This window comes from Mustela putorius, unplaced genomic scaffold (assembly GCF_011764305.1).
Source record: "Mustela putorius furo isolate JIRA1106 unplaced genomic scaffold, ASM1176430v1.1 tig00000695_pilon_pilon_pilon, whole genome shotgun sequence".
In the NCBI taxonomy this organism is placed as follows: Eukaryota; Metazoa; Chordata; class Mammalia; order Carnivora; family Mustelidae; genus Mustela; species Mustela putorius.
The window spans coordinates 6,308,868-6,317,672 of NW_025421447.1; the positions used below are offsets into that span (position 1 = coordinate 6,308,868).

Genomic DNA, 8,805 nt, shown 5'->3' on the forward strand with positions numbered 1-8,805 from the left:
TCAGTCCGGCCGTGGAGCCGTCTGCGGGCGAAGCTAAGTCACGATTGACGGCGGAAGGGAAAGCAACGGCGCAGGGAAGATTCTTTTGCGACGGTGAACGCTTGACGGCAGGGTGGCCGGTCAACGAGCAGAAAAGCGCCCACGACGGTGTGGATGGACTACGGTTCCCATCGGGCTGCGCGGGACTTACGTAATCTGAAGGGCGTCGCGGTTCAGAGTCTTGGGGTGCTTTTGGCCGTCTCTGAACTAGAATGGCCGCACAGGCCTCGCTTCTCTTGGGTGTATACACCTAGGACCGTACACTCGGAGTGGAATTGCTCGGTCATGTAGGAACTCGGGCTTGGGGCGCCTGGGAGCTCAGTCAGTCAGTCAAGCGTTCGGCTCAGGGCGTGATCCCGGGGTCCTGGAATCGAGCCCCGCATCGGACTCCCTGCTCGACGGGACGCCTTCTTCTGTTTTTCCTTCTGCCTGCCGCTCTGCCTGCTTGTGCTCGCTGTCAAAAACTTGAAGAAAGAAAAGAACTCTGGATTTAGCATTTTGCGGAAATGACAGTTCCCCATAGCAGCTGCCCCGGAGGGGTCCGCCAGCCCCGCGTGCATCCGTGAGCACCGCGTCTCTCCGCGTCTTTGCTGACGGTCACTGTGCGCTTCCTGTTGTGGCCGTCCTCCTGGGCGCGAAGGGGCATCTTGGGTGGCCCCCACCCCCATTTCCTTATTGATTAGTGATGTTCAGCATATTTTCACGTGCTAATGGGCCATTTGCATATCTTCTTTGGAGAAATGTCTATTTAAATCCTTGGCCTGTTTTATTTTTATTCTATTATTATTTTTAAGTTATCTCTACACTCATCGTGGGTCTTCGGCTCACAAGCCCGAGGTGAAGCGTCACATACTCCAGCAACTGAGCCAGCCAGACCCCCCAAATTGGGTTACCTTTTTATTGTTGAATCCTAGGCGTTCTTTTTTATTTCTAGATACTAAGCCTTTGGCAGGCATATGATTTGCAAATATTTTCTCCCATTCTATTGATTGTCTTTTCATTTCCTTTACTGGTATTCTTTGAAACGAACATTTTAAAAATGTTTTTTTAGATTTTATTTATTTATTTGACAGACAGAGATCACAAGTAGGCAGAGGGGCAGGCAGAGAGAGAGGAAGGGAAGCAGGCTCCCTGCTGAGCAGAGAGCCAGATGCGGGGCTCCATCTAAGGACCATGGGATCATGACCTGAGCCGAAGGCAGAGGCTTTAACACACTGAGCCACCAAGGCACCCCAGGAACATTTAAATTTATTTATTTATTTATTTATTTATTTTTAAGATTTTATTTATTTATCAGAGAGAGAGAGGGGGAGAGAGCGAGCACAGGCAGACAGAATGGCAGGCAGAGGCAGAGGGAGAAGCAGGCTCCCTGCTGAGCAAGGAGCCCGATGTGGGACTCGATCCCAGGACGCTGGGATCATGACCCGAGCCGAAGGCAGCTGCTCAACCAACTGAGCCACCCAGGCGTCCCAGGAACATTTAAATTTAAAACAAACAAACAAACACATTTTATTTGAGACCCTTGGGTTGCTCAGTCAGTTAAGCATCTGCCTTCGATTCAGGTCATGTTCTCAGGGTACTGGGATCAAGTCCTACATCAGCTCTCTGCTCAGTGGGGAGACTGGTTCTCCCTCTGGCTGCTGCTCCCCCTGCTTTGTGCTCTCTCTCTAATAAATACATAAATAAAATATTTTTTAAAAGCCTTTGAAATTAAAAAGAATATTTTATTTATTTGAGTGAGAGAGAGTATGAGCAGGGGGAGAGGCAGAGGGAGAAGCAGGCTCCCTGCAGAGTAGGAAGCCTGATGCAGGGCTTGATCTCAGGATCCTGAGGAGGCAGACACCCAACTGACTGAGCCACGCACGCGCCTCTCCACTCTGGTCTTTTTATTTCTTTCCTTCTGCTTTTGTTGTTGTTTTAGTTTACTCTTTTTATAGTTTCTTTTTTTAAAAAAAGATTTTATTTATTTATTTAACAGAGATCACAAGTAGGCAGAGAGGCAGGCAGAGAGAGAGTGGGAAGCAGGCAACCTGCTGAGCAGGGAGCCTGATGTGGGGCTCCATCCCAGGACCCTGAGATCATGACCTGAGCCGAAGGCAGAGGCTTAACCCACTGAGCCACCCAAGCGCCCCTTTTTATAGTTTCTTAAGTCGGATGCTTGATCTATTGATTTAAGATCTTTCTTCATTTTTAAAATAGGCATTTACATGGGTGCCTGGATGGCTCAGTGGGTTAAGCCTCTGCCTTCGGCTCGGGTCATGATCTCAGGGTCCTGGTATTGAGCCCCACATTGGGCTCTCTGCTCAGCAGTGAGCCTGCTTCCCCATCTCTCCACCTGCCTCTCTGCCTACTTGTGATTTCTGTCTGTCAAATAAATAAATAAAATCTTTTTAAAAAAGTAGAATAAAATAAAATAGGCATTTACAGGGACAAGTTTCCCTGTGAGCACTGCTTGTGCTGCACCCTAAGCTTTAACGTGTTTTGTTTTCCTTTTCACTCATCTCACAACGCTTGCCCTGTGATTTCTTCTTTGACCCACTGGTTGTTCAAGAGCCTGTTGGTTTTTTTCTACGTATTTGTGAATTTCTCAAATCCCTTCCTGTCACGGATCTCTATTTCATTTCCTTTTAGGGAATATTTTGTGACTTCAGTCTTTTGAAATTTATTTTTTTAAAGATTTATTTATTTGAGAGATGGAGAGCGAATCTTGAACAGGTCTGGATCCCAGGCTGAAATCAAAAGTCAGACCCTTAACCGACCAAGCCACCCAGGAGCCCCTAATCTTTTATTTATTGTTTTAATCTTTTAAAATGTATTGAGCTAGGGGCCCCTGGGTACCTCAGTGGGTTAGGCCTCTGCCTTGGGCTCGGGTTGTGATCTCAGGGTCCTGGGATTGAGCCCCGCATCAGGCTCTCTGCTCAGCGGGGAGCCTGCTTCCCCTCCCACTTTCTCTGCCTGCCTCTCTGCCTGCTTGTGATCTCTGTCTGTCAAATAGATAAATAAAATCTTTAAAAATATTTATTGAGCTATGGTGAGGCCTAACATATAGTCTCTCTTGGAGCATGTCGTATGTTTATTGAGCTATGGTGAGGCCTAACATACGGTCTCTCTTAGAGCATGTCATATGTGCGCTTGAGAAGAACGTGTATTTTCCTGGTGTTGTATGGAGCGGTCTTCCTGTGACTCTGCCGGTCTTCTACATACCACAGCTGGAGTGGGTTTTTGAATCGCGAGTCTGATCTAAACGATCCCCTGCTTCAGGTGAACTCTGGAGACAGAGTCCTAGCTCTGTAGTAGTTTGTGACATCCTCCTTGAACCTGCTCCTGACCACCTGTCCAGAATCATGTCTCCTCTTTACTTTGTAATTTTTTTATTGCAGGAAAATATAATGTAACGTAAAGTTCAGCATTTTAAACATTTTGTCATATGATTCAGCAGCACTAATTACATTTGCATTACTGTGCAACCTCCCCTTTTCATTTGGACTCTAGGCTCTTGCCATCTGAACCATTTCGTGTGTTCAGACATTCATTTAACAAAAGGCTAGTGAATGTCTACTAGGAGACAGGCACTGTTTGAGGCACTGGATATACATCAGGGGACATTTCTGTCTAGAAACTCCCTGCCCCATGCAGCTTGCATTTCTCAATGGAAACAAAACACACCAAATAATTACAAAACACAGCGTGTTATTAGACGGTGACTCATGTTAAGAAAAAAAAAAAAAAACAAAGTAGGGAAGGGAATAGGAGGAGTGTGTGTGTGTGCTGAAATTTTAGGATCATCGGGGAAGGGGCCCCTGGGAGACTCAGTGGGTTAAAGCCTCTGCCTTCAGCTCAGGTCATGATCCTGGGGTCCTGGGATCCAGCCCTGCATCCAGCTCTCCGCTCAGCGGGAAGCCTACTCCTCCCCCTCTGCCTACTTGTGATCTCTGTCAAATAAATAAATTTTTAAAATCTTAAAAAAGAAAAAAAAGAATAATCAGGGAAGGTCTCCCTGAGGAGACATTTGAGTAAAGTCCAGAAGGAAGGAGTGAGGGAAGTCATTTCTCTATTTCGGGTAAATGCTTTCCAGACAGAGGGAAGAGACAGTACAAAGATCTTGAGGCAGGATCATGCGTGAAATAATGAATGAAAATCCAAGAGGTCAATTTGACCAGTGCAGTCAGATCACGTAGGACCTTTACGAAGGTTTTCATCATTCTCAGCTGAAAATATAACCTAGAAAATTTACTTAAGTTCCTTTTTTTTTTTTTTTTTTTTAATCTGAGTGCAATAGGGAGCCACCGGAAGGTTTGGAGCCTGCAAGTGATGGGATATGATCTATCTTTCAAGAAACTACTTTGGCTGCTCTGTGAAAACCCACAGTAGGGAATCCGAGTATGGGACACAGAGACAACTAGGAGGCCACTGTAATAATCTGGGTGATAGACATAAAGGTGGCTTGACAAAGGGGATGGCAGTGGAGATAGTGGGAAATGGTCAGATTCAGCAGATCCGATGTGGGTGGGATGAGAGAGAAACAGAAGTCAGGACGACTACCAACTTTCTGGCTTAAGAACGTGGAAGAGTGAGTGGTCATGTACTGCCCTGGCAGAGACTGGAGGAAGTACCTGCGGGGAGGGAAGGCATCGGAAGCTCAGGTTGGGACATGTGAGATTCTAGCAGACATTCCGGTGAAGACACGTAACAGAAGCTGCACAGACAGGATTCTGGGGTGCAGGAGGAAAGTGGGCCGGACCCACGCTTTGAGTTCTCAGCGTGTGAAACGGCCACTTGCCCGTTCCCTGTTGCCGTGGGGGCGGTCAAGGGGGCCTTTGCAGGAGCCGCGCGCCCGCTGGTGCGTCCTGGCGCGCAGCTTTCACGCTCGGGCGGCCGAAGCAGCGACCGCGGCGCACACGGAGAGGTGCGGCTCCGGGGGCGGGGGCTGCGTCGGCGGCTTGTGCGGGCGAGCCCGGCAAGCAGCCGGCCGCGCTGGGCCGGGGCTCGGGGCGCAGGGCTGGGCCGGAGACTGGGCACGCGGCTGGCACCCGCAGCCTTGGGAGTGGCTGGGAGCGTGAGTCTCCGGCTGCCGGGAACAGGGATGACGCATCTTCCCACGTCCATTGTTTCCACTTCCCTCCAGCGCCTGCAGTCATCGCACGAGACGCCCCGAACCCGCCGCGCCCCACGAGCGCATTTTATTCCCACGGCACCGCCCCTCGTCCCGCGGCTGCGCAGAGCGGGCGGGGCGTTACCCAACCCTGCCGGGGGCGGGCCCTCCAGGCATCAACGTCACGTGGAGCCGTGGCTCCGGCGGCCCCGCCCACTGGGCGGACGCAGGGGGCCTGCGGGCCAGAAGCCAGGAGGTTGGGTCTCGGCGCGTCTGGCCCGCCGGGGGCTTCAGGCCAGCTGGAGTAGGCTGCACTCGGCCAGCAGGCCCTGGGTGCGGTTGTAGACATCTTCCAGGGTGCCCGCCACCTGGACCAGCGCGACCCGCGCCTCCGCCTCCCCGGCGCCCGGGCACGCGAGCTCCAGCCAGCGGCCGCGACCCGGGAAAGCGAGGAACGCGAGGCGGGCGGCCTGGCGGACCACCCAGGGGTGGTGCGGGCCCAGGGCCGTGCGGTACGCGTCGCTGCACTGCACGCCGGCGTCCGGGCCTCCGAGCGTCCCGGTCGCCACCCGGTGGAGGCAGAGCTGGGACCAGCGCAGCGCTCGGTGCAGCAAGAGCAGGATCCGGGAGCCCGAGGAGCTGGCGGTGTCTCGCGGGGCGACGCCGGGGCGCTCCAGCCGTCCCTCCTGCCGCTCCCACGCCGCCATGGCCAGCAGCGACGAGTAGTGCGCCGCCTCTGGGCCGTGCACTCGAGCCTCGAGGGCTGTCACTTTGGCGTAGGCCTCGCTCGTGGCGAAGGCGAAGATGGAGCCGAGGGGACTTAGGAACCTGCGTGTTCGGTGGCAGGCAGAGCGCGGTGGTTGGAGAGGGGGCGGGGGAGCTCCGGGAGGCGGCGCCGGGTGGGGGGTGCGAGAGTGCTCACCTGACCAGCGCCCTCCATCCGGCTAGGTACTGAGACAAAGCCAGGTCCCCTTCGGGGTCCAGGCTGGCGCGGAACGGCCCCATCACGTGGCCCAGCACGCCCTGGGGGCCCCCACACGGAGGCTCTTCCCACTCGGGGGCCTCCAGGGAACCTGACTGTCGCGCGACCTGGGGGTAGACACGCGCAGATGGGGGCGGGAACAGAACCCCTAGCCCGCTGGGTCTCCTTCGCCCAGCAGCCCTCTGGCTGGCGTCTCTCCTGCCGCACTCGGCTGTGGACGGGAGAGGGGAGCCAAGGCGCAGGACCCGCCGGTCACCCGATCCTCAGCCCGGCCCCGTGCCCGCGATCGGGGTCTCACCCGGAGCTCCCGACCCCAGCCCTATCCGGGCATACCTGGACCGGCGGCGTGCCCTCGGGAATGCACGGCTGCGTCCCGGATCCGCAGCCTGGGGGGGCGCCTGGGGAGGGGCGAGGCAGAGCGCTGAGGGCTCGGAGAGGGGGCTTAGGTCCCCAGCGTTTGGCTTCCCGGTTCCTCACCGAGCCGAGGAGGGCGGCGAGCACTCACGCGAGCTCCAAGCGCACACAGAAAGCAGCAGCAGCAAGAGGAGCGCGAGAGGAATCGCGTGGCGGACCCAGCGCCGCGAGGCCAGCCGAAGCAACGCGACCCCGACGTCTGCTGCCGGGGCCATCGCCCCCTTTCCAGCCCAAGCCACCCCTTGTCCCTGCGTCTCGGTAGAAGCCTCCGGTGCCCTAAGTTGCTAAGGGTTAATAATTAACCCACTAAGTCCCCTTCCCCTGTGCCCTTTGCCCCAGAGGGCAGCATCCCCGCGGGGAAGGACCGGATGAAAAGGAGTACGGGGATTCACCGACGAAGAGGATGGCGGCGGGGGGATGGGTTCGTCAGCGACCACAGGTCTCTGCGTTTGCCTTCCGCGTGGGGCCAGGTGGTAGTAAGAGAAAGAGGGCCTGGGGTCGAACCAGCTCCCCCACTGAGCCATGGCGTGGGCCCTACATTAGCTCTGGGCTTGAATTCTCGCCACTGTAAATTGAGGACAATAATAGGTACTTTGTCGATCTCACCTGAGGATTAAATGGTAACCTATGTGCAAACACTGTACATGGAAAATCTTACCACAATTGCTCCATAAATCTTTCCCTATGAAGTTCAAACGCAGGGAACCTGGGGTCCAGGAAGTACCCCCTTCTAAATTCACAAGAATGTCTCCAGGGGACCTGTCTCCATCTGGATGTTTTATACGTTTACATTTTTGCGGTTTAGTTTCTGTTAAACCCCAGATTGGTTCCGGCTCTCCCATTACTCATTTTTTTTGAGTGTGTGATTTTTTTTTTTTTTTAAGTAATCTCTCCGCCCAACATAGGGCTTGAACTCATGACCTGAAGGTCAGGAGTAGTATGCTCTATGGACTGAGCCAGGCAAGCACGCCCCCCACATTATACTTCAAACCAAACTTTATGAACTATTTCTGCATCCAGGCCCTGTCCTAAGCCTCAAGAAGATGAAAGAGCCTTCACACAGCTCCAGGTCCTGTGGAAAATGTATCACATCTCCCCCATGCAGATGTGGGCTCCGATGAAGACAGGAGCCTTGTTTTTCCTGGTTGCTGTTCTATTTGCAGCACTTAGAATAGTGCTAGGCCAAAATACATTATTGCTATATAAATATGTATTGAATAAACACAGGAAAGTGTGGAGAGCAGGCAAATCGGGTGGTGTACCCCATGACACATGAGCCTTTTTTGTTTCTTCCCCAAATAGGAGTCCACCTGGTGGTCATAGCTAGGAAAACACTCAGGGGAAGGACCCAGGAAGTGATGTCAGAAACAGCATCTCTTGGGGTGCCTTTGTGCCTCAGTCCGTTAAGGATCTGCCTTAGGCTCCGGTTATGACCTCAGGGTCCTGGGGTTGAGTCTCACGTGGGGCTCCCTGCTCCACAGGGAGCCTGAGCCTGCTTCTTTTCCCTCAGCCTGCTGCTCCCCCTGCTTCTGCTCTCCCTCTGTGTCAAATAGATAAGTCAATCTCTCTCTCTCTCACACACACACACACACACACACACACAACCAAAAAACAGCATCTCTTGTTCTTAGGGGTTCTTAATCCCCTGTCCATAAACTTCCTAGAATTGTTCCTGTCTGTGTATGTTTTCTTCTTAGGGAAAGGGGTACCCCAGATTCTCTGGGACTCAGGGCTGCAATCACTAAGGAGGTCCTTTCTAGCTCGCACAGTTTCTGGATTCTTGCCCCATCTCTCCCTCTAATGCTCCCTCCAATCCTGGAGGTCCCTAAGGTTGCTGGTTACGCATCCTCTCCAGCATATCAGAACATCCTTTCCATTCCCAGACGGAGGGTCTCTCCACTTCCCAGAGTTGGAGCATTTCCCAGCTTGCTGACGTTGATCTTAGGCACGTCACTTGCCATCTCTAAGCCCCATTTCCACCATCTGCGGAGTAGAAAGAGTAATCCCCCCTCCCACACCCGCCGTGAGGATTGAGTAACAACGCCAGCAGAACAGAACCAGAACGAGCCTGCAGTAAATGCTCAGTGGGGGGGTGGGGTTCATTCAACTGTTGGTCAGTTCTCTGGGCCCCTTCTCCTCTTCTCCGGTGCTGGAAGCCTCTGTCTCCTTGAGCAGAGGTGGAGTGTGCAAGGTTCCCGGAACGGATTAGTTTCGGGTGTCACTTAATCCAGGGGGCCCTTCCGTAATCAGAGCCTTCAGAGGAGCAGAGATGGTATAA

General features: G+C 53.5%; 1 protein-coding gene across 1 annotated transcript; it reads right to left on the bottom strand.

The window, feature by feature from the left end:
- Positions 1–5,193: 5,193 nt before the first annotated feature.
- On the bottom strand, positions 5,194–7,419 carry GLTPD2 (glycolipid transfer protein domain containing 2). Its single transcript, XM_004760408.3, has 4 exons — positions 6,619–7,419; positions 6,447–6,511; positions 6,054–6,220; positions 5,194–5,959 (listed from the first exon to the last, which is right to left on the bottom strand). Exons 1-4 carry the CDS (start codon positions 6,740–6,742, stop codon positions 5,422–5,424), a joined length of 894 nt encoding a protein of 297 aa, XP_004760465.1. The 5' UTR covers positions 6,743–7,419; the 3' UTR covers positions 5,194–5,421.
- Positions 7,420–8,805: the final 1,386 nt, after the last annotated feature.

Excerpts from the sequence above, each read along its gene's own strand:
- GLTPD2 (XM_004760408.3), bottom strand. The coding sequence starts at position 6,742 with ATGGCCCCGGCAGCAGACGTCGGGGTCGCGTTGCTTCGGCTGGCCTCG. Across the intron at positions 6,221-6,446 it reads AGGGCACGCCGCCGGTCCAG|GTCGCGCGACAGTCAGGTTC; the intron begins GTATGCCCGGAT and ends GTCTACCCCCAG. Across the intron at positions 5,960-6,053 it reads GGATGGAGGGCGCTGGTCAG|GTTCCTAAGTCCCCTCGGCT; the intron begins GTGAGCACTCTC and ends CCGAACACGCAG.